Source organism: Cucurbita pepo, chromosome 11 (genome assembly GCF_057944985.1).
Source record: "Cucurbita pepo subsp. pepo isolate OVF chromosome 11, ASM5794498v1, whole genome shotgun sequence".
NCBI lineage: Eukaryota > Viridiplantae > Streptophyta > Magnoliopsida > Cucurbitales > Cucurbitaceae > Cucurbita > Cucurbita pepo.
Window position 1 is genome coordinate 3,307,868 of NC_141808.1, and position 25,865 is coordinate 3,333,732.

Sequence of the window (25,865 nt, forward strand, 5' to 3'; positions counted from 1 at the left end):
TTCCCTTAGCAGACGAGGATGCTGGGCCTCGAAGGAGGGTGGATTGTGATGTCCCACATTAGATGGGGAGGAAAACAAAACACCACCTATAAGGGTCTATAAGGGTGTGGAAACCTTCTCCTAGCAGACGAGGAGAACAAAACACCCTCTATAAGGGTCTATAAGGGTGTGAAAACCTTCTCCTAGCAGACGAGGAGAACAAAACACCCTCTATAAGGGTCTATAAGGGTGTGGAAACCTTCCCCTAGCAGACGAGGAGAACAAAACACCGTCTATAAGGGTCTATAAGGGTGTGGAAACCTTCCCCTAGCAGACGCGTTTTAAAGCCTTGAGGGAAAGCCCGTAAGGGAAAGCTGTGGAAACCTTCCCCTAGCAGACGCGTTTTAAAGTCTTGAGGGAAAGCCCGTCTATAAGGGTCTATAAGGGTGTGGAAACCTTCCCCTAGCAGACGCGTTTTAAAGCCTTGAGGGAAAGCCCGTAAGGGAAAGCTCCAAAGAGAAAGCTCCAAAGAGGACAATATCTATTAGCGGATGGATCTGAATCGTTACAAGAATGCTGAAAATCTCTCTCCAACAGAACCTTTGGTGACTTGACTCTAGTCACTTTCACATTTTCTTTTTTATATCCAAATTTTAGCAAGATGCATCATTTATTAATTTCTTTTAAAAAAATAGTCATAAATTTTTAGTAATGAATTTTTAATGTACAAAAAGACCAAAATAACCTTTTTAAAAGGACATAAATTATGAATTAAAAAGAATCCATATTTAAAGCATATTAAAAAACTAAAATAAAATAAAGTAAAAAATGTACCAATCATTTTCCTTATAGAATAAAATAAATAATAATTTGATTGATGATGGAAGCAAATAAGTCCAATTTTAGATGCAAAGAAAGCCACCAACCTTAGTTTAATAAATGTGATGGAATTAAAGTGCTTTTTCACTTTGCATCTTTTTTTCTTTATTTCTTTTTTTTTTAATATAAGGTCAAGATTTGGAGCATTTGTCACGCTCCGTTTCAATCCACTTTCTTTTTTATTTCCTAATCTCGTATCATATAGTTTTTAATTAATTCATTATCATATATTATATAATGGGCGTGACATTCAAAATGCTTACCCCAATGGAATCCACCTCTTTATTTATTTATTATTAATTCATCATCATATGTTGCTTCTTTTATTCAACCCAATGGGGGAGTGCCAAATAATTATTAAATTATTAAGGGCGTTTATGTAATTTTAAACCAAACATGATTTATTCGAGTTTATTTTGTCCTTACCCACATGCATGCTGAAATTTTTTAATAATCTTATCTTCTGGATCACTCTCATTCGAATATAGTCACGGTTCTTTACTAATTAGTTCTTCGATTGATTGTACAAAGAGCATGTTTTAGAGAGCTACTACACTCATCGTGCACTTGAATCATCACCAGAGCTTTGTTAACACTTGGCCTAGCTTCTATGTTGACCGCAAAGGTCGAATCATCATGTGATTGCTAAAACAAACTAAGCTTCACATGACCGCTAAAGGACCTTTTCAAGGTCGAAGGTTCCACAACACGTTAGATAGCTTTTAGATCCAGCCTTATAATGTTCATTTTCAATGAATTTCGAAGTGATCCTAAGTCTGAACTGCCTTCTTATGTTAAAAGAAAAGAAAACCGAACAAAAAATTTGGGTACTATGAAAGGAAAGAAAAATTGTAGACATATTTTACCAACGTCTTATATTTAATTTAATCTACAAGATTGTTAATTGACAGAAACTATTTTTAGCCGATGTGCAACTTTCATCCAACACCTCCCTTGAACAAAGTACGTATGCCTCCTCTTAATTGAGGCTCGACTTCTTTTTCTTTTGGAGTCTTAGTCATCTTTGACTATGACTTCGAGGAGCCTCCACTCTTTTTTCTTTTGGAGTCTATTATTCTTTTGGAGTCTTAAGTCGACTATACCTTACGGGAGCCTCAACTCATTTTTCTTTTGGAGTCCATTATTCAACGTTTGAGGATTCTATTGACATGGTTAAGTTTAGGGCATGACACTGATACCATGTTAGATGAACACGACTCTCCACAATGGAATGATATTGTCCACTATGAGCATACGCTCCCATGACTTTACTTTGAGCTATCCCAAAAGGCTTTATACCAATGGAAAGAGTATTCTTTTATTATAAGCCTATGATCATTGGAGGACGTGAGACTTTATACTTTCTCTTTTAAATTTTTTTTTATTTTGTATATATAACCATTCATTACCCTGTGAATTTCTATTTCTCAAATATTAAACTTTTTAACCTTTTAATAATTTATAAATATTATTAAAAAAATTTATAATAAATAAAAAAAATAAAAAAAATAAAAAAAATAGCAGTTGATATTCCCGGACCCAAGAACCCTAAAAAGAAATATAAAAATGAAAATCAAAGGTTTGGAAATGGAGGGAGAAAGAGAAACAGAGGGGCAGCTGAAGAAAGGGGGAAAGAAGAAAGGTCCATTAAATTTGCAGAGAACACATGTCAACTTTTGCTTTTTATTACCCTCTTTCTCTCTCTACAAGCACCCCCTTCTCTCTCTCTCCTATAATTTCTTTTATATCCCTCTTTTTTTTAAATCCCCTTTTCCTTTTCTTCTCCGCCCTCAAAAATCGAGCTCCCCACTGTTCTCTCCTCCTCTCCCCTGTTCTTTGATGGGGGCGGTTTTAATGGAGTGGCTCTACTACTCATAAATGGCTCACCACACTATGCTGACCAATGTTTCTAAAAATTCCACTTACCCACATCCACAATTACCTCCCAATCCCATCTTCCATGATTTTTTAGGCATGAAAAACCCTGATTCTCATCTGGGTTTCTCTCCTCGGAAGGCGGCGCCGCCGGATTTGCGGCCGTCTGAACACTGTCCGGCTGCCTCTGCTTCCCGTGGCTCCTCTTCAAGCGGCGGCCGTGGCCTCATCTCTACTACCTCAGATCTTGCTTCTGGTTGTTAGATTGAATGGCACGATGACCTATATGGGTCACGACCTCATGTATTTATAGATGCGTATAATGAAGATTACATTCCAAATCTATGATTTGGTAACAAACCATAAAATCATAGATTTGGTAACAAACCCTTCAAATCATAAACTAGTAAATCTTAGACTATTTCGCTTGCGAGATCCCGAGCTCACGCAAGAGAACTTGGATCCAAATTAATTCGGCAGTGGCATCAGCAACCGCCTTATATTCGGCTTCCGTACTAGAACGAGAAACTGTCGATTGTTTCCTCGAACTCCAAGAGATAAGATTGCCACCAAAGAAGATCACATAGCCTCCAGTGCTTCGACGATCATCAGGATTCCCAGCCCAATCAGCATCTGAAAAGGCACTCAACAAATCAGTGCTGGACTTTGTAAGACACAAACCCATATCAATAGTGTCATGTAGATAACGGAGAATTCGTTTGACTGCCGCCCAATGTATAGAAGTCGGAGAGGACATGAACTGACACACTCTGTTGACACAGAAGGATATATCAGGACGTGTCAGAGACAAATATTGGAGAGCACCAACGACACTTCGATAGCGAGTAGTATCCTCAGGTGAGAGCTTTTCACCACCATTCAATAACAACTTCTCACTGGGAAGCATAGGTGTGGGCACACCTTTGGAGGTGAGCATATTGGTTCTGGCTAATAAATCTCGAATGTATTTATGTTGTGTCAGAATAAGTCCACTAGAAGTATGGCGGACCTCAATCCCAAGAAAATAACTCAAAATACCAAGATCCTTGACGGCAAAATCATCCTGAAGCTGTGTAAGAAGTTTCTCAGTAGCCGTAGAAGATGAGCTGATGATAATAATATCATCAACGTAGATGAGAATATACATCTGAATGCCCGTTTTGTTAAAAATAAAAAGAGAGACATCAGCCTTTGAAGGTGTAAAATCCAGCTGTAATAGTTTGGAGCTAAGGCGAGAAAACCAGGCACGCGGAGCTTGTTTAAGGCCATAAAGCGACTTATCCAGCTTGCAGAGATAACCAGGGTGTTGAGAATCCACAAATCCAGGGGGCTGCTTCATATAAACATCTTCATTAAGAAGGCCATGAAGAAAAGCATTTTGAATATCAATCTGCCGAATAGCCCAACCACGAGAAATAGCAAGAGATAATAAGAGCCGAATGGTAGTGGGCTTAACAACTGGACTAAAGGTATCATCATAATCGACGCCATACTGCTGTTTAAAACCTTTAGCAACCAGGCGTGCTTTGTAGCGATCAATAGAGCCATCTGGCTTTTGTTTGAGTTTGAAAACCCATTTGCAATCAATAACGTTAAGACCAGCACGAGGAGGAACTAAGTGCCATGTCTTATTTTTTTGAAGTGCCTGAAATTCATCATTCATTGCCTGACGCCAGAGGGGATGCTCCATAGCAGTAATATGTGAAGTAGGTTCAGAGGCAGAAGACCGAGCTACAAGATATGTTACTGTTCCATCTGTACGCACCTTGGGTTTCTTGATATTGTGCTTCAATCGAGTACCATACGGATGAGTAGTAGGTGCAGAATCCACATTTGAGGGGACGGCCGTATCAGCCGTTGCGAGGGGAGCAACCGATGCTACAGCAGTTGGTTGACCAACGGCCGAGGATTCGACCGGGCATTGCGCAATATCATCTGCTGGCGGAGAAGCCGATGCCTCAATCATTGGCGGAACAACCAACGCCGATTCGAATGGCAGCGACGCGGAGGATTGTTGCGGCAATTCCGAAGCTGATGTAGACACCAAATTTTCTGCATCCAAAGAGTTAGTAGGCCCAGACATATGCATGTGATCATTCTCCAAATTAGTACTGCTATTACCCAAATGCAAGGTGCACAAATCAGGGGCATTATGCGTCGACTGCATGATTGGGGAAGAATTAGGTGAGGCTCTCTTGAATGGAAAAACATTTTCATCAAATATGACATCTCTAGACATATAGACACGACCAGAATCGGTGTCAAGACACTTATACCCTTTATGTGAAGAACTGTAGCCTAGAAAGACACATTCCTTTGATCGAAAAGAGAGCTTTTGTTTGTTATAAGGACGAAGATGAGGCCAACAAGCACACCCAAAAATTTTTAATAAGGAGTAATTTGGTGGGGTATGAAAAAGAAGCTCTAAGGGGCATTTTTTATCGATGACACGAGTAGGAAGACGATTGATGAGATATGTGGCTGTAAGAAACGCGTCGTCCCAAAATTTAATAGGTACATGAGCATGAGCTAGAAGGGCTAGGCCAGTTTCAACAATATGACGATGCTTGCGTTCAGCAGACCCATTTTGTTGATGTGTGTGAGGGCACGAAACACGATGACCAATTCCAAGGGAACGAAAAAATGTGTTGTGAATTTTCTGATATTCCCCACCCCAATCAGATTGAACCCACTTGATTTTAGTATCTAGGAGGCGCTCAACATGAGCTTGGAATTGCAAAAATATACGAGGAGCTTCTGTACGATCATGCATCAAATAGATCCACGAAAATTTACTGAAATCATCAATGAAACTAATATAATATTTAAAACCCCCAACAGATGGAGGTGCAGGGCCCCAAACATCCGAAAAAATAAGTTCCAAAGGTGACGAAGACCTATGGGAAAAACTAGTATATGGTAATCGATGACTCTTTGCTAACTGACACGCATTACAAACTGACAAAGATGACTCACTAGCACACGAAATATTATTTAGACGCAAAATGGATTTTATTACTTGAGATGAAGGATGTCCAAGACGAGCATGCCATTGGGCGTGAGTAGTAGATCTGCTCACCAAGGCGTGCTTGAGATTATCGACATCGGATGGCTTAATAGGATAAAGACCAGATTCACACCTCCCATTTAGGAGACTTTTCCTCGACTGTCGATCCTTTATAGAAAAATGCCAAGGATGGAATTCAAAAAATACGTCATTATCACGAGAAAATTTATGAACAGAAAGAAGATGTTTGGAAATTTCAGGCACATGCAAAATATTACGCAACGCAAGAGGACGAGTAGCAGTATTAATTAGAGAATGACCAGTATGCAAAACACGCAAACCTGCTCCATTGCCGACTTGAACTTGTTCACCTCCATGATAACGTTCACGCACAGCGAGACGATCCAGGTCACTGGTGATATGGTCCGTAGCGCCTGTGTCGCTGTACCAATTTGGGTCAATCTTGTAAGAGGAAGTAGCCGCCAGTGCCGTAGGAGGAGCAGAAGAAGGTTCATCTTGATAGGACTCATCCATCCTATGCCAGCAGCGGATAGCAGTATGCCCCACTTTGCCGCAGATCTGGCAGGAAGGACGAGCAGAAGGGTCACGACGATCACCAGCAGGACGAGAGGGTGCATAACCTTGAGAACGACCACGACCGCGATCCCTACGCCCACGATTCTTCTGCTGACCACCACGACTAGCATAATTGGCAGAAGATCCAAGATTTAACTGAAGTTCAGCCTGGTGTTGTAGTTGGCGAGCTTCATACGTCATTAGATGTGCAAACACATCATCAAGGGTGAGGGCTTCACTCTTGGTAGTCATTGAGGTGACGAAGGGATCATAGTCAGGGCCAAGACCAGCGAGAAGATACGCGATCACATCATCATCCTGCAAGGCAGAGCCGGCGGCGGCCAGCTCGGTGGCTAGCCCTTTGATCTTGCAAAAATAATTTGCAGCAGATTGATCTCGTTTCTTGGACGTGGCAAGCTCAACACGAATCTGAGTAGTGCGAGCACGAGTTGACGATGAAAACATCCGCTGCAGGGTATCCCACGCCTCCTTGGACGTAGTAGCGGCAACCACATCATGAAGAATCTCCTCAGACATGGAGGAGAGAAGGCCGCTAAGGACTTGTTGATCCTGATCATACCACTGATTATAGGCCGGATTAGAGACCAGCTCAGCACCAGCAGCAGTTGAGGAAGGGATCAGCTTGGCAGGTGCAACATTGGTGCCATCGAGGTAGCCCATAAGCTTCGTACTCCGTAGGTAGGGGAGGAGCTGGGCACGCCATATGATGAAGTTGTTTTTGGTTAGACGAATTGTGACAACATGGTGTAGAGGGATTGGATATTGTTTAAGGCCAAAAGTCGCCATGGTAGTTGAGACGGTGTTGGAGATGGTGGATGGAGAGGAGGAAGAAGACATGGCGAGGAGTTTAAAAAATAAACCTTGGCTCTGATACCATGTTAGATTGAATGGCACGATGACCTATATGGGTCACGACCTCATGTATTTATAGATGCGTATAATGAAGATTACATTCCAAATCTATGATTTGGTAACAAACCATAAAATCATAGATTTGGTAACAAACCCTTCAAATCATAAACTAGTAAATCTTAGACTATTTTAGTATATACAGTTATGATCTATTTTAGGTTTAACACTGGTCTTTCTCTTATGTGATCATTTGTTACTTTACTCCCTGCTTCTTGTTCTTCATTTTTTAACTTTTGGGTGTTGTTTTTTGCTTACTTTTTCTTAAAAAATGGTTGAAAGTATTGGGTCTTTTGAGATTTCTTTTGGGAATGATTAGTGGTTTGTTCATCATATGGTGAGGCAGTGTGTGTGGCTATCGTTATTACCCCATTTTGAGTTTGGTTTTGTTTATTGTTTATGGATTTGGGGAATGATTTGTGCGATTTCTGGTCTGCTTTTAATGTGTTCTTTCACTAGTTTTGAGCGTTTTTGTGTTCTTTGTTTATGCATTTTCGCTTACATGTTCATAATGTTCGACTTTGAGTGAGAAATTTATTGTAAACTCAAACCAAATAAGGCATTGAGATCGAGTGTTTATGTGAGATCCCACGTCGGTTGGGGAGGAGAACGAAACACACTTATATTTATAAGGGTGTGGAAACATCTCCCTAGCAGATGCGTTTTAAAAACCTTGAGGGGAAGCCCGAAGAGGACAATATTTGCTAGCGGTAGGCTTGGGCTGTTACAAATGGTATTAGAGCTAGACACCGGGCGATGTGCTAGTGAGAAGGCTCTTCCCCAAAGGGGGTAGACATAAGGCAGTGTGCTATCCAGGACGCTGAGCCCCAAAGCGGGTGGATTTGGTGAGAGTCCCACATCGATTGGAGAAAGGAACGAGAGCCAACAAGGATGCTGAGCCCTGACGGGGGTGGATTGTGAGATCCCACATCAATTGGGAGGAGAACGAAACAACCTTTATAAGGGTGTGGAAACCTTTCCTTAGCAGACGCGTTTTAAAAACCTTGAGGGAAAGACAAAAAAGGACAATATCTGCTAGCAGTGGGCTTGGACGGTTATAGTTTAGATTGAGCTTGAGCTGAACTTGTTCTATCAATTCAAAATCTGTGTTGAGTTTGTATGATCACTGACTTGGAGATTGGTGTATGAATGCAAATTTTGATCCCCTTTCTCATTGGTATGAGTAGATCGGCAGGTAGGTAGTCATCTTGAAGGCGTTCCGTTTTACGGTCCGAGGGGCGATATCTCGACTACGGAGATCCATAGTAGGATTATAGGGAGTAAGAGAAGCATATCAGATTCTGGTTTTATGTCGTCGTATCGAGATGGTGTTCCACATATGCCTTCCGAGTCGCATCATAATAGCTTGCATCTAATGAAGGTTTCAATTCATATTCCATTTTTGCAGTAGCTGAATTGCTGCTTGCTGCACTCCATATTTAGTGATATTGTTGTGTGTTTAACTCAGACGTTACGAAATGGAGCAGGCAGGGATCGAAATCGAAGATCAAATGACGATGAAGTGATGCAGCATCCAATGAGGCCGAACGCTGCATCGCTTATCTTGCAATCTCATGTTGGAAGTGGCAGTAGACTTGATGCTGATGTTACCAAGTGGGAGAGATCCACGCTTATGAACATCGGTCCTGCTCCGACCGTGCAGTGCTCTCCTCGTGGGACGTTTGTGCCCTTTTCCCCTCAGTTACCTACAAATCGATATAGAGAAGCCAACGTTATTCCTCCGAATATATCTCAATCAGCTGCCGATGAGGGATCTCGTACTGGAATCAAAGGTCCTGGAATCTTGAGTTCGAGTAATCCTGGTGGTGGAACCTCTGAACGAAACTCGTCGATCCTGCTCAAGAAGTCCGGGACTAATATCGTAGATCCCGAATCCTGTATTCCTTCAAGGTAATGCCTGTGTTGATAGCTAAATCAGATAGCTCTTTAGGAAAATGTTATTCTTTGTGCTACTCATCTCGTTGGCTTGTTATGGCAGTCGACGTGGTCTTACATCGGTTAATCGGCAGATGACGATATTTTACGGTGGTCAAGCTCATGTCTTCGACGACGTTCATCCAAACAAGGTTCGTGTTCTAAATTACTGGTTTTGGGCGCACGTTTTTTCGTTCTTTTACGATCCAACTGCCACTCATTTCACACAAATAGAAGCCTAGCAACTTCATAACACATTTGAATGCCAAATTGATGGTATCTGATCGACCATTCTTAAGATCGCTTTCCCTCGACCTGCTCGTAAGTTTTAATGTGTGAGTTACCTCGGCACCCATAATCTGTCACACGGCTCGCACGGTTTTGGGTTCACTTGCAACGTTCTTTTATGTTAATCCGTTTTGAATCTCTGCTCGTTTGAGAACTTGTGATGCTTGATGTATGGTTGAGCTGCACTTTTCAAGATTTTGATTTTCGTAGCTTAAGCAATATCATAAACGCTTTCAACGGTATGATCCGTTGTCATCTGTGAACGGATTAAGCCGAAAATGGCAATTCTTTCCAAACTCCATAGATCCCATATTCTCAAAAGGTTAGAGCGTTATCACAGACGAGAAAAGAACAACGTGGCTCGTTCGTGACAAATGAACAGATATCTAGAATCTATGTTTGTTGCGAGAGTTCGATATTCACTCGGTCAATTGCCTGATTGAACTATGTTTTCTTCAATGCATTTCAGGCAGATGTTATAATGGCCTTAGCTGGATCGAACGGCGGATCGTGGTCGACTAACTATGCAACAAAGTCAACAGCTAGGCCAATCAACGAAAACCAAATGCCAAGTGGAGAACTCGATATCGTCGCCAAAGAAGCACATGGAAAGCTGTGTGTTGCTGGGAGTTCCATGCCTCTAGTTGGCTCTGTTGAGAGAATCTCAACAACATCAGCAGGTTGGTGCTCGTATCTATATCTATGCACGGGCTAGAAACCGACGTATCTCGGGAATCGAATCATTGTACGACATGTTTTTGTTCTTTTGACTACAAAAACAGGAGCTCCTCATGGCAGCAATGCTGGTAAAGGTGGTAGAGACCAAGCTCAAGCCACCGATTCGAGCATAGAGAAGAAGAGAGATCTGTAATATTTGTTCGCCAACTCGAACAAACTCTCGCCGTGCTCGCCCGTGTTTCGGTACTATCTAGCTTCAATTTTTATCCTATGTTCTTACCTTTTGCTGGTGGGGGTGCAATTTTCTTGTTCATGGGAATGTGGAAGATCTGAGATTATGGATTGAATTCTAGATTAAAGGAATGGTTTAAGCTTGATGAGCAATGGAAAAATTAGTCCCCTTACTACTAAACCCGAGAAATAGCACCCGAGAAATAGCAAGAGAGTCGATTGAATCCTTGACAACTGATACGATTGAACTACCCTTTGCTTTACGTAGTCGGTGAGGAGGAAAATGGAAACTTTTTGAAATTACAGAATAACATGTTAGATGGGCAATCGGGCATTCCATCATTTGAAGATTCGGTTGGGAATTGCCTAGAATCTAACAATTTCGTAGGTTAGGATCGACTCTTTCTTATTACATATTTATCTAACACGAGGACTAGCCAAAGTGAATATAGACACGTACTCCTTCCCTCAGAGTTGGAGATTCAAATCTTCATACCCACTTGTTGTATTAAAAGAAAAAGGGACCGACTTTCATGAATGAACCCTCGAGTCAAATATAAGCTATAGACAAGTTCAAGCTTCCTAAACCTAGATTTGTTTAAACCTCGAGTATGTGATTATACCGGGATGATCGAGATACGATGATTTAAACCTTCGACTTCAATTTGATCATTTACCTTTTGGAACCAAAAGTATATTTTGTTTAAAAGAATAATAATAATGAAAGACTAATAGCCTGGAATTGCTCGTACAAGATCCTACCCCATGGGCTGAAAGTGACTGGGCCGTTTTAGCTATGGGCTTCGGCCCAGTTTGCAGTTAGCTTTCACGTTTGTCCCGGTCAGCCTAGCCCAACTGTCGAATGGGCCTTCGAGCCCAGCTGAAAGGATCTTTTCTAAATATTATTATTTAAAACTAATTGAAAATAATTAAATATATATATATATATATATATATATATATATATATATCAATCACGATTACAATTAATAATCACAATAAAATTACAAATTCACAAAAATAAAAATTATTCTAAATATTAATGGTTTCGTGACAATTAAACTAATTGAGTCATGATCACGTTGACCGCTCTAAACCTGCAATGACTTACCAACCTCTATTATTCACTACCCGACAAAGTTTTTTCCCGAGTGGGAATAACATTTTTTTTAATATAATTTACATCATTACATAAAATACTACTAGTGGGGTTTACACAATGATTATAAACCATATATTAAAAAAATTGTTTTGTCACACAAATATTTCAAAAAGGAAAAAAAAAGTATATTAGTTAAGGACTTTTAAGGAAAAATATAAGATGATAAAATAATATTGATAGTTGGGTGATATTCTCCATTTGAAAATAGACACACAAAAAAAAAAGAAAAAAAAAAAAAAAAAAAAAAGAAAAAAAAAAAGAGATATGGTAATAATGAGATTCATTGACTTTTAGTTAATGGACACATGATTCTCCTATTTGATTGGTCCTAAGAAGACAAAACCAAAATTAAAATAAATATAAAAATAGAGAGAAAAAAAGTCTTTTTTTTTGTGCAACTGTTTTTGGACTCATTACCAAATGCTAAGAGACAAAAATTTATCTTTGAATGCCCACCAACAAGATTATTTTGCTTCAACACCCCTTTGTATTTGGATCACGACCCGACCCTTTTTAGCTCAGCTCCACTCGACATCTCGATATGCCGGTCTATTACTTGTTGTCACTTATATTGAATGTTCTTATTTACTTTATTGTTTGTTCGGATTTTGAATTTTAAGATTCTGTCTATTTGGTTGTTGAATTTAACATTTCAACTTTGTTGTTGATTCATCATTGACCTGTTTGGATCTCGTAGACCAAAATTGAAGATTACGGTTAAACTAAATAGACACAAATTTGAAAATTTTAAGGTTGAATTTATCATTTAATCTATTTATTAGTTTTTTTTAAAAAAAAAAATTAACGATATAATTAGAGTTAATCAAATGTTTTAATAAATAGTTGTTAGATGCCCTGTTAGATTCAAAAGCTTACGTTTTTTTTTTTTTCAAACTTTTGACCTGTAACAGTCAAAGCCCACTGCTAGTAGATATTGTCCACTTTAGGCTTTCTCTCCCGAGCTTCCCCTCAAGGTTTTCACACCTTTATAAAGAATGTTTTGTTCTCCTCCCCAATGGACGTGAGCTGATGGTCGAGTATAATAATTATAATAATGAATTTAATAAAAGAAAATAAATAGTAATTTTGTGAGTGATTTGCATTGAGATTGCCACAACTTGTTTTGTCCCTTTCTTGAACCTCATATCAATTTTCCAAAAAACAAACACCACTTCGTCCAAAATTGCCACCATTTTTAACCTAATCTTCACCTCTTTCTGCCTCTAAATTTGTTTTAAAATCCCCCAAATGCTCCAAAACTCTAATACAAACAAACCCATTTCTTTGCTTTCCCAATCCATCAACATAATGACTACTCTCTCTCAAGCATATAGAGACCACCCTCTTATTCACCTTCACCATATCGTCCCTTTAGACTTCGATTCATTACGAACCGTCCCCGACTCTCACGAATGGCCTCATTCCTCGTACGATACCCTTGAACTTCATACTAATGGAGATGTTTCGATTCCCTTAATCGATATGTCTGACCCTAATGCAGCGATGCTCATTGGTAATGCTTGTAAGACATGGGGAGTGTTCCAATTGACCAACCATGGCGTGCCGACGAGCCTGGTGGAGAGAGCTGAAGTCGAGGCGGGACGACTATTCGATCTTCCAATGACACGAAAGCTGAAGGCGCTTCGAGCTCCCGGCGACGCCTCCGGCTACGGCTTGCCCCGAATAACGCCATTTTTCTCTAAGTATATGTGGCATGAAGGATTTACTATTATGGGATCCTCCGCAGAACATGCTTCTCAACTTTGGTCTTCTAACTACCAACCGTTCTGGTAACTACTTCTTCATGCATTTTCATACACGTTTCTATTTATTTATTTTCTTTTCTTTTCTTTTCTTTCTTTGCTATTTTAACTGCTGGAATTAATTTATATATCCTAAATATATCTACTTTACATATAATATAAAAAAATATGGAATATAATTACGCTGTTTTTTTTTTTTTGGGTTATATTACAATTTTTTTAAAAAAAAATCCAAGTTTGAGTACAAAAAAATTAATAAATAATAAAAAATTTAATATTTAATTTTGTATTTAATAAATTCATAATTACTATATAAGTTTCAATTAATATCATAAACATAAAAAAAAAAAAATAGATATCTAATTATTTAAAATTTTAATAAATACTTATAAAATTAAGAAATTGATTAGACACAAAACATTTGAACATTCTTTTTTATGTTCTTCGGGTAATTTAATATAATCTATACAATTTATTATTATTATTATTATACGATAATTGATATCTTAATTACTTTTTAATTTTAATTTTTTTTTTTAATAATCACTTATTAACTCAATTTTCAAATGAAGCGATGTAATGGAAGAGTACCAGAAGAACATGAAGTCCTTAGCTGAGAAAATCACACATTTAATCTTAAATTTCCTTAAAATCCCCGACGACGCCGAAATCACGAACTGGCTCCATTCCGCCGGAGCCGCCGCCGCCGCCTGCAGCACCGCCTTGCAATTAAACTGCTACCCCCGGTGTCCGGATCCAACCCGGGTCATGGGTCTGGCCCCACATACCGACACCTTTCTATTGACAATCCTCCACCAAAGCAGCACGTGCGGGCTCCAAATCTTCAGGGACGGGTTCGGTTGGGTACCTGTGACGCCGGTAGCCGGTGCACTAGTCCTCAACGTCGGCGACCTGTTCCACATCCTGTCGAATGGGCGGTTCCCTAATGTCCTCCACCGGGTTGTCGTCGACCCGACCCGACGCCGCCTGTCTATGGCCTATTTCTTTGGACCGCCGCCGGATTTCTGCGTGTCGCCGTTTAACAATCCACCGGAATCTCCCCGGTTCCGGTCTGTGGTGGTGAAGGAGTATGTCGGGTTGAAAGCGAAGAATCTGGAGTGTGCCCTCTCTATGATCGGAATATAATAATAATAATTATTATTATTATTATTGAATTTTTTTTTATCATATTTATATATTTGTTTTAGTTAATATTTAAATTTTTGTAATCTTTCCCTTCCCACTATCTCCATTACCATTTCTACCGGTAATAATAGATTCAATATATATATATATATATATATATATATTCAATTATTATTTCCCTCATACTTAAATATAAATAATATTTTATTATAAATCTATATTATAATGTTTTACTAATATAATTTTTGAAAAAATTTAAATTTTAATACTATAATATAATTTTCGACTGTGTGAACACATCAGTTTAGATCTCATTCCTTATAAGGTCGAAAATATAATCTCTGTACGAGATCTCACATCGGTTGGAAGGGGGAACGAAACATTTCTTATAAGAGTAAAAATCTCTCCATAACAGACACGTTATGAATTTGGATTGTTATTGTCTCGTGTCCCATTTAAGTAATGATGTTTAAGAGACGTTTGTTGTTGTATTCAAATAAATAAGGAAAAAAGTTCCACACTAATAATTAAATATCATTAATGTTGTCACCATAATGGTACCACCCCATATGTAATAATTTTCCCATCTCAAATTTTTGTCTTTATTCTCTTTACAAATATAATAGTTTATTATTATTATTATTATTATTATTATTTTATTAATATTGTTTTTTAAAAAAATTATACCTTTGTTTTCGTACTCTTGTTTCCATTTAGGTCTCTATTTTTAAATATCTTTTCACAGTTTAATTAATATATAAAATTATAATTATATTTATTTTCCAAATTTACCCTAATTTTATTTACTTATTTATTTATTTTTTTTGTGTTAAACTTTTAATATTGTTTAATAATTATTGTTGAACTTTGAATGGTTTATTATTTAATCATACAAATGTATGGTTTTTTATTAGAGGGTAATTATGGAAGAACATTAGCAAAAAGTGTTGTTGTCACGTCCACAAAGGCAAACATATATTAATTAAAATATTAATAGAATTACTAGGGACAAAAAATGTATATTTTTCTTATTATTTTATTAAAAAAAATATTATAAATGTTTTAGTTTTCTTTTGTGTTTGTGATCCACAATTTACGAATATTATGTTTTCTAATTTTTTTCAATTCTCTCTAATTAATTAAAAAAATCATTAAACTTTATTGAAAAAAAAAAACCTAAACATGGAAAATACAAATCAACAATTAAACATGAGTATTGACTTTATTAATATTTTCAATGATGTGACAATATAATTGGTCAATATTGTTGGATTTCATGTCCTAAAATTCATAGTTTGTAAACAAAAACATATTCTATTTTCAATAAAGTTATTATTGTTATTTATTCGATAAACATTGTTATTGAATAAAGTGAACTTTACGATCATTAATCTAAATCCAATAAACTAAGAACACTCTAGCTATAGTATGAATATTTCAACTATATGTGCAGAGATATAAAAGTGAATCAAGTTCAAATATATAGTCAAAATGATCTATAATACAAGGATAAGACTTAGTACCTTATGTTGGGGACACAATGGTTGCGGCCCACTTTATGAACAATGTGATCACTAAATTGTACATATGGAGACATGTGAGTGGGGGCGTCCTATGCAATGAGTATTGCATAAGATCGGACCATGAAGAAAACTACTCTCACTTTATAATGCCGTTTACTGTTGAGACTGATTTTTTCATTCGATGACCTAGGTAACTCGATCTTAATCCTGAGCTAACTATGAACTCTTGTTTATTCGGAATTATCCTTAGATTTGCATGGGTGAGAGTGGCCCGAGTTCGCCGACTCAATAAGCCTCCCATTTCAGGGGTAAGACTGGGTGAATAGCTGGAGACATAGGGTGTAAGAAGGAATTCACTCCTACCCACTTCTTAGATCTGGATAAAATCGAAACAAGAAGTTCGGAACTTTACTTTGTCTGTTCTCGGATTTTCTTGCCGGAATGAGTGAATCCACCACCCAAACTCCTTTTCCAGTACCGAGAGAAGTATTGCTTCGAAGTTTCTTGCCTTGGATTCGATCTCCAACGACTGTTTGTCTTCTCTACTCTTCCTCTCTCCCAAACCCTAACTTCTTCTCCTTTCTCCTTTCTTCTCTTTTTTTTTTTCTCTTTTTTTTCTCTTTCTTCTTGGAGCCCAAACAACTAGACCCCTAAGGTAGGGGCAAAATGACCCTTTTACCCCTATGATGTTATTTTATTTTATTTTTATTTATTTATCTAAAAATTCGGATATTACGGATAGAAAAGAGGTAGTTCCCTTAAGCACTGACTTCATGTCTTGAATAAGGGGCCCCCACCCCCTCATTGGCCTGAGAGGGATTCGGTTTACTAGTTGGACCACAAACCAATTGTTCATTAGAGGATCAGTGAGACATAAGGAACAAGAAGTAACTTCAGGGGTAAAATGGTAAATTGAACCAGCTCTAGTTACGAACAACCTGTGAAGGATCGACTTACTAATCATGGTTATATCAAATGGACAGAAATATATCTATAGTGAGGGGAGTGCAACTACTAAGCTATAGTGGAGTGTCCTAGTAGTTAATGAATGTTGGTTAGCAAGGTTAATAAGTTTAACCAGTTAATCTTGGATCGTTGGAGCCCATGATCTATAGGTCCATTAGGTCCCTCTACTAGCTCATATCGGACTAAACCACAGAACAGTGTGACGAGTGAGTTCGAAGTGTTCGAATTCGAATTAGGGAATATGCACTACATATATACGATATATTTAACCGCATTTTTGTTTTATTTACAAATTAAACAAAAAGAGAGAATCTGATATATTTAAATAAGCTTTAAATATTTTATTCAAATATGTGTCGGAATTGATTGGGATTGGCATTTGAATTAATATTAAATATTAATTAAATAGTTTAATTAATCATTTAATATTACTTAATTTGAAATTAATTATTCAAATTAATTCTTGAATTAAAAGATAGAAAGTCAAAATGTTTGACTTCATTTAATGGAAAAATCCATGTTTGAGTTAGTGAAATTTTGAGATGTCAAAATTTGGTTTAACCAAACTTGCATGCTTGCCAAATAAACCCCACAAATTTGAGTGAAATTTTGAGTGTCAAAATTTGGTTAACTCAAACTTGTATGCTTGCCACATAATCCCAAACATTTGAGTGGAATTTTGAGTGTCAAAATTTGGTGATCTAAAATTTGCATGAACATGCAAACATGACTCTATAAATAGAGTGATAATGGTATATGGAAGGTCTCCCTTAGGAAAAATCTTGAGAAAAATCTCTCACAAACTCTCTCTTCGTATATACTAAATCCCTCCCAAGTTTAGTCACTCACCGGATTCCACAATCCCGTTCTAAGGCCGGAGAATAGTGGAGAAGACACTAGTGGTGGTTCGAAACCGATTCGTGAGGAAAAAGAAATTTGAGCGACAAAAGGTTAGTATTTAAACTCATTGAGTTTTAATGCTTTTGAACATGCTAGCTAATTTAGTATAATTGATGTACTGCCTAAGATCCAAATTGCTTCCGCATGTGTTATACTAACCCCATCAAATATATTATTATTTAAAAAATATTTATGAAATAATAAAAAATAAAAAATATTTTTAAAAAATAGTTTCATACATATTTTTTTTAAATAATTAATTTTTTTTTTTTATTATAAGCAATGGACTTGTTCAATTTAGAAATACAAATAAATAGTGCCGTGAACGTCATAACATAAATTCCAGTAAGAAAATGAAAACCCTGAAAAATACTAGTAAGTAGCTCCACTATTGGGGTTAGTAGCAAACACAGGCATACATGATGAGATCTATCATTCTTAAACAAATGTTAGCATGAACTTGATATCTTTTTAGCCTGGTTAGGGTTGAATGTGTGGTACTTCCCTACACACGGCTCATGAACTCGCACATGGGCCCATTAGGCGGGCTCGTGGTTTGACAGGCTAAATGTGCTAACGCGTCATTAGAGACTACAAAGGAACATGGCCATATGATACCGTGACAAACATAAATATCGAAATTACGCGTCTAATGGAGAAGTATCCTGATGCGCATGAACCACATAAATGCATGAGGTCCTCACGACTTTTAATCACAGCATATAATAAGAAACAGTATGTCGTAATACACATACAAGTCATATATGCATAATACTGATCATGACTTTCATCCTGCATAATCATTAGTATAGTATAGATCTATAACATGGCTTCATGTAGCATAGCATAACAAACATGGCATGACATAATAGGACATCACATACATACATAGCATAACATCATACAACTTACTGTTCCATGTGTTTGTCGACGGTAGACCACGACAATGTTAATTATGGCTTGGGACACAAAGTGACCGTGCGCCAGCAAAGTTCACAAAAATGGTTTTCATGGGGGAGTTTTGTCATCTCTCAAGGGCGTTGCACTACTAAGCGTGGAAAAGGGGTTGGTGATTGAGGGAACGTGTGAGTTAGAAACCTTGCGTGATCTTCACTGCTCATTGGAAATCTCACGTTTTGAACGATACCTGATTCAATGCATCCAAGGCATATCAATTATCGAAAAGACCTAAACTACCTTCCATAACAATCCATTCTTATCCTATTTCTTTCTTATTTACAATAACATTAATCTCCTCTAGACATTCAATTTAAATTATTCTGTTTGTTTCTTACTTAAAAAGAGCAATAATACTTCCATAAATCGTGAGTTTGCCAAAACTGGATCCTCCATTGATTTAAGGAGTTCTTTTTAAATTTATAAATGGAAGCTATAAGTAAGCCTCGTATTTCAATATATCTTGATCGTAATTTCATTGGGTTTTTGTGGGTAGCTACCTAAATATGTCTGAGGAAGAGCTTCCTCCCGCGAGCCAATTGATTCCTCTGGACTTCAGCTCAGTTCAAACTATTCCTGAATCTCACTTATGGCCTAACCTTGATGAATCATCGAGGAAGATCGAACCAGACAAAATGGTCTCGATCCCGGTTGTCGATCTTAACAACGATAATGTGTCGGATCTCATAGGGAAAGCTTGCGAGAAATGGGGAATGTTTCAGTTGATTAATCATGGTATCTCAAAAACCCTAATAGCCCAAACCGAGGAAGTGGCTCGATGTCTTTTCGCTCTTCCAAAAAGCCAGAAGATGAAGACATTACAGGCTCCCGGAAACCCCACCGGCTACAGCATGGCCGGAATATCGAAGTATTATGAGAAACTAATGTGGCATGAAGGATTCACCATTCTAGATTCTCCGGTTGATAGTTTTAAGAAACTCTGGCCATCAAACTACCAACGATTCTGGTAAATCCATGCAACTTTTTTTATGCATGTACACAATTAGGGTCTAGGGTTTAAGGTTTAGGTTAAACCGTTTATTACTCTAAATCCCAACCATTTTTATATTCTCTAATTGGGTTCTAACTTTTTTTTTGATCAAGTGATATAATGGAAGAATACCGACTCGAAATGAAGGCTTTAGCTGATAAGCTAATAAGCTTAATCTTCAAGTTTCTTGGCATCTCCGATGAAGAGATGGTGAAGCTATTGCCTTACATCGACCCGAACACCGGAAAACCCCACATGGCTTTGCGCTTGAACTCGTATCCGCCATGCCCTGATCCAAGCAAAGTCATTGGCCTTGCGGCCCACACCGACACCTCCCTCTTCACCATGCTTCACCAGGCACGCAAATATGGGCTACAGATCTTCAACGAGAAAGAAGGTTGGATTCCTCTAGCAAGGAAGAGCGACACACTCATTATTAACATCGGTGATTTCCTCCAAATTATATCAAATGGTCGGTTTCATAGCATTCCTCACCGGGTGATGATACAAGAGACTGAGGAGAGTACGATGTCGATGGCATTTTTCTATTATCCACCGAGTCATTTAAACGTATTACCTTATTGTAAGCCATTGAGTGAAACCCCACAGACTCCCATCTACAGAGGAGTGAACGTGAAAGAATATTTCGCCATCAAGGCCAAGCACTCGGGGAAGGGAATTCCTGCCATAACAATATGATCTTTCACATTCCAAGACCTCTTGTTTGCTTCATTTTCAAATTGAAATAAATTCTAAACCGTTGATGTGGGGGCAGTTTTTAATTGGTTTAGTTTGATGATCACAGCCATGCCATAAATATGGAAACTTGTCTGTAATATTCTTTTATTTATTTTTAAATTTCTGTCAATTCCATGCATGTTCAAAACACGAAAAAGTCAAAGACTTTGTCCAAAGACTCGTGGCAGCACATGTTATTAAAAACTAAGACTTTTTATAGCGTTTTTTTATAGCTATAATAGATGCTATAATAAAGTATAAAACTATAGCTTATATATATATATATGTTGTTATAAAAACATTTAATACCGTTTTATTAAAGCTATAATATGTTAAATATAGCTAAAATATTATGTTATCTTTAACTTATTATAGCATTTTTTAACGCTATAATATAGTATTCATAGCTTTAATCTTAGGCTATAACAATGTTATTTGATCATTTTATTTTTTTTAAATATTATTTCATCAATTATATTTTGATAAAGAATTTATTCCGATATTTATTTTTAGCTAAATCCACACTTAAATTACTTTATTTCACAATTAAATACTGTAATTTTCATTCACAATTGAAACTTCATCGTCTATTTACATTACAAAATGAGTATTCTGTAATTTTATAGAATAAAAAAAATTGTTCAAACAATATAAAATAAGGTATTCTCTATTATTTGCATTGATGTTCGATTGTCTGGGACCACTATTATGTCATGCCTTTATATTGTAAGTCTTCTATCACCTTCCATATCTTATAAATATTGAGAATAGTTAATCAATAAGCCAAAAATATATAATTACATTTTCGAAAAAGAGGATAATATATTGTAATTCCTACCGAGTTCAATAGATATCTACATCGAAAGTAAAAGTCAATTAACCAAAGTAAAATTAAATAAATTTAAGACAGAAATTACCATAATCTTGTTAGAAAGATGAACAAGATATGTCGGAGGACACGAGAATCCTCTTGGTATAGACTGATTTGATCTCGTTGCTTTGATGAACAGAATGTTCTGCCACGGTCTTCAGTACTCCTATTTCAGAGGAAAAGACCATCTCTTTGGTGGTCCTATGTTTTGGCTAAATGTTGTCGGGACAATCACTTTTAAAAAAATAGAAATAACACCACAACAAGACAACTAATGAAAACAAGCTCAATCATGTAACTTAGTCCAATATCACGACATTTCAATGAGAGATAGTGCACTTACACTTAGAGTTGTACTATAGGTTATAGGTTACATCGATAAGCAAGATTCTTACTTCGACAAATAATATGGCACAATACATTCCTCCAAGCTCTTGTCCACCTACATCAACTAAAATAGGTGATAATCAGACCTGCATGATATCATGACAGACATAAATATCAAAGCTACGTGTCCAATTTAATATAACATAACAGGGAAGTATCCTGATACATATGACACTCATAAATGCATGAGATCCTCGTGACTTTTAATAACAACTTTTAATAAGAAACAAACGTTCTTCCTATTATTCATGTCATAATAAACATATAAGTTGTATATGTTGGATTAGTATGGCAACCCTAGAGAGGTGAATGGAATTTTAACCCTAAATAAAAATATTTAAAGTGATTAATTTTTCTAAATATGATTTTTTTTTTTAAATATGTAGAATATGATAATTAATACATAGTTTGAAGAAATAACCGTAAACAATTATAAAAAAAAAAAAAAACTTAGAAAGGCAATAAATCTTAATAAGAATTTTGAAATTAAATACGGAAGGGTTAGAATTAGAAAATATAACACCATGGTTTTATAGTAGTTGAGTCAAACTCGACCTACTCCACCTTCTCAAGTGCCTCTTGTGAATTTGAATAAACTTTTCTCGACTATTTCCTCGGATCAGTGCCCAACCGCTACACCGCTCTTTTCACGAGTTCAAGAGCAAACTCAATCCCTTCCACGACTCAGGATCAAATCGGTACAAACACTACAAGAAATAATAAATACGATAGCTTACGAAAAACGCTATTGTAGACTTTTTATAGGTTTCTCGTACGTCGTGATAGCCTATGTTATTAAAAGTCTAAGATTTTTATAGTGTTTTTTTTTACGTCCACAATGGATGCTATAATAAATTGTGAAACTATAACTTATATATGTTAGTTATGAAAACATTTTATAGAACGTTTAAGATAATTAAAAGATTATTCTATTTTTAACTTATAATAGCATTTATTTAACATTATTATATAATATTTATAGCTTTAATATTATGTTATAATAATATTATTCAACCATGTATTTACCCACCTCAATTAGATACATAAGATTTAGTAAACACTTAGGAAACATATTATTAAAATCTAGCCGTAGCCAATTCTGTTCTTCCAACTCTTTTAACTCATTGAGCAACGGATTCTTTACTAGTGCATTATCTCTTTAGAGCAAGCTACCTTAGACCAAAACCGACATTTTCTTAATCAAGAGGAGCGATATATCTTAAACTCTTTTGAAGCACTTTGTTGCTGCACGCCGTAAAACTCAAATTATCCAAATAAGCTCGTAATAAACACTATGTGGGCAATGTGTCGGGGGACAGGGCCTTGAAGATTACCATTTCCTTCAAATTTATTTTCCGTATTTTTTTCTGTATTTTTTTTTTTTTCTGATTTCTATGTGTTTGTCGACGGTAGACCACGATGATGCAAATTATGGCTAGCGATGCAAAGTTACCGTGTGCCAGCAAAGTTCACGAAAAGGGTTTTCATGTGGGAGATATGTCATCTCTCAAGGGCGTTGCACTACTGGATTTGGTGATTAAGGGAACGTGTGAATTAGATACCTTGCGTGATCTTCACTACTCTTCGAAAATCTCACGTTTTGAACGACACCTGATTCAATGCATCCAAGGCATATCAATTATAAAAAAGACTTAAACTACCTTCCATAACAATCCATTGTTATCCTGTTTCTTTCTTATTTGCAATACATTAATCTCCTCTAGACATTCAATTTAAATTACTCTCTTTGTTTCTTACTTTAAAAAAAAGCAACAATCCTTCCATAAATGGTGAGCTTGATTTACTGCTACTTTTTAAGTTTTTAAGTTTATAAATTGAAGCGGTAAGTGAGGTTAGTATTTCAATATACCTTGATCTTAATCTCAGTGGCTTTTTGTGTGCAGCTACCTAAATATGGATAAGCTTCCTGGTGTAGGCCTTTTGACTCCTCTGGACCTCAACACAGTTGAGGCTGTTCCTGCATCTCACGTATGGCCTCACCTCGATGAATCATCGCAGAAGTTCGAATCGGACAAAACGGTCTCGATCCCGGTTGTCGATTTTAACGACGACAATGTGTTGGAGCTCATAGGGAAAGCCTGCGAGGAGTGGGGAATGTTTCAGTTGATTAATCATGGTATCCCGAAAACCCTAACAGTCGAAACCGAGGAGGTGGCTCGACAACTTTTCGCTCTTCCACAAAGCCAGAAGATGAAGGCGTTAAATGTTCCTGGAACTGCCAACGGCTACTGCATGGCCAGATTAACGAAGCATCATGACAAAATGATGTGGCATGAAGGATTCACCGTCATAGGTTCTCCGGTTGATGATTTTAAGAAACTCTGGCCATCGGACTACCAACCGTTATGGTAAATCCATGCAACTTTTTTCATGCATGTACACAATTAGGGTTTAGGGTTTATGTTTAAGTGATTATTACTCTAAATCCCAACAATTTTTATATGCCCTAATTGGATTCTTACTTTCTGTTCTTTCTTTTTTTTTCTTTTTTTTAATGAAGTGATAAAATGGAAGAATATCAACTAAAAATGAAGGCTTTAGCTGATAAGCTAATAAGCTTAATCTTCAAGTTTCTTGGCATCTCCGATGAAGAGATGGTGAAGAAGTTGTCTTACATCGACCCGGCCACCGGAAAACCCCACTTGGCTTTGCGCTTGAACTCGTTTCCAGCATGCCCTGAACCAAGCAAAGTCATTGGCCTCGCGGCCCACACTGACACCTCCCTCTTCACCATGCTTCACCAGGCACGTAGAGAGGGGCTACAGATCTTGAACGAGAAAGATGGATGGCTTCCGCTGGCTCCGAGGAGCGACGCTCTCATTATTAACGTCGGCGATTTCCTCCAAATTATATCGAACGGGCGGTTTCATAGCGTTCCTCACCGGGTGATGATACGAGAGACTGAGAAGACTACGATGTCGATGGCATATTTCTTTCATCCACCAGGTCATTTACACGTAGCACCTTATTGCAAGCCATTGAGTGAAACCCTACAGACTCCCATTTATAAAGGAGTGAACGTGAAAGAATATTTCGTCATCAAGGCTAAAGCCTCCGGGAAGGGAATTGCTGCCATAACAATATGATGTTTCATATTGAAAACCTCTTGTTTGCTTTATTTTCAGAAGGGTTTCCAAAAATAAGTTGTTAAACTGTTCATGTGGGGGCAGATTTTAAATGATTTAGTTTTATGATCATACACAGCCATGCAATAAATATGGAAACTTGCATGTAATATTCTCGTGTGTGCGTGTGTTTGTTTTAATTTTTTTTTAAATTTTCTGTGAGTTCCATGCATGTTCAAATCCCTTCTCTCTAACAGCCACCCAACCATTCAATTCTAACCAATTTATATCATCTCCCTTTTTGAAACTTTTTTGAATTTTTGGAATCTATACATTTTAGTATATTTGTGACACTCTGAATAGATAAAAGGTACATGAATGAACCAACACCATATTAGAATGTGGTGAGCCATTCTGAAGATATGATGACTAAGAAATGCTTAAAAAAATTTAAACTTACTACTTATAGCAACAAGGTGCACCTTTCTTTTGGAGACTCCATCATAGAACTTCAAGTTTGAGTGTGCTTTTGAGAAGGAATCAACCCAAGGGAAAGCTTTAATGCCAAATGGTAAGGAAATCGGCTCAAGGGAAAGCTCTCATATCACATGATAAGGAATCACTACAAGTGAAGTAAAATTCAGATTACCTTATTGATCGAATATTTCAAGGCAAGAACAGTTGTTTGAGGTTCGAATCACTCCACAAGCAAGATTGATCATGTCAAGCTTGAATGATTCTACATGCAACCTAAACTACATAGAATTACAAAGAAACTTAGCCATTGCCCGAGGGAAAGCACAAATGCTCATTTTTCTACATTTTTTCAAGTCTATCTTACAAAGTTAACCTATGGCTTTATAATGCCTCAAGAGTCGTAAGATTCATACTTTAGGACTATAATTAGCCATAAATGTAACTTTAAAGTAAATAAAAAGTCTTAAAATACATTAATGAAATACAATAACTCAAATTACTCTAAATTGTAATCCACCAA

General features: G+C 37.1%; 4 protein-coding genes and 1 non-coding gene across 6 annotated transcripts; 4 read left to right on the top strand and 1 right to left on the bottom strand.

Annotated features, from left to right (window-relative positions):
* Window positions 1-2,444: 2,444 nt before the first annotated feature.
* LOC111805943 (protein TIFY 8) lies at window positions 2,445-10,559 on the top strand. Of its 2 annotated transcripts, XM_087128590.1 has the most exons (6): window positions 2,446-2,989; window positions 8,434-8,627; window positions 8,715-9,157; window positions 9,246-9,333; window positions 9,939-10,149; window positions 10,252-10,559. In XM_087128590.1, the coding sequence occupies exons 1-6, from the start codon at window positions 2,737-2,739 to the stop codon at window positions 10,338-10,340; spliced, it is 1,278 nt and encodes a 425-aa protein (XP_086984716.1). In that variant the 5' UTR covers window positions 2,446-2,736; the 3' UTR covers window positions 10,341-10,559. The 2 variants fall into 2 exon arrangements, with proteins under 2 accessions (XP_086984717.1, XP_086984716.1); XM_087128591.1 differs by lacking the exon at window positions 8,434-8,627 and having other exon boundaries at window positions 2,445-2,989; window positions 8,734-9,157.
* On the bottom strand, window positions 6,504-6,643 carry LOC147790086 (small nucleolar RNA Z247). The gene has a single exon (XR_015423037.1). It is a non-coding gene; the product is annotated as a small nucleolar RNA Z247 (small nucleolar RNA).
* Window positions 10,560-12,848: 2,289 nt separating the features above from the next.
* LOC111805912 (gibberellin 3-beta-dioxygenase 1) lies at window positions 12,849-14,566 on the top strand. Its single transcript, XM_023691202.2, has 2 exons — window positions 12,849-13,330; window positions 13,876-14,566. Exons 1-2 carry the CDS (start codon window positions 12,849-12,851, stop codon window positions 14,447-14,449), a joined length of 1,056 nt encoding a protein of 351 aa, XP_023546970.2. The 3' UTR covers window positions 14,450-14,566.
* A 4,672-nt stretch (window positions 14,567-19,238) lies between these two features.
* On the top strand, window positions 19,239-20,568 carry LOC111805113 (gibberellin 3-beta-dioxygenase 1-like). Its single transcript, XM_023690009.2, has 2 exons — window positions 19,239-19,762; window positions 19,900-20,568. The coding sequence occupies exons 1-2, from the start codon at window positions 19,302-19,304 to the stop codon at window positions 20,483-20,485; spliced, it is 1,047 nt and encodes a 348-aa protein (XP_023545777.2). The 5' UTR covers window positions 19,239-19,301; the 3' UTR covers window positions 20,486-20,568.
* Window positions 20,569-23,696: 3,128 nt separating this feature from the next.
* LOC111805115 (gibberellin 3-beta-dioxygenase 1-like) lies at window positions 23,697-25,038 on the top strand. The gene is made up of 2 exons (XM_087128147.1): window positions 23,697-24,151; window positions 24,304-25,038. The coding sequence occupies exons 1-2, from the start codon at window positions 23,697-23,699 to the stop codon at window positions 24,887-24,889; spliced, it is 1,041 nt and encodes a 346-aa protein (XP_086984273.1). The 3' UTR covers window positions 24,890-25,038.
* Window positions 25,039-25,865: the final 827 nt, after the last annotated feature.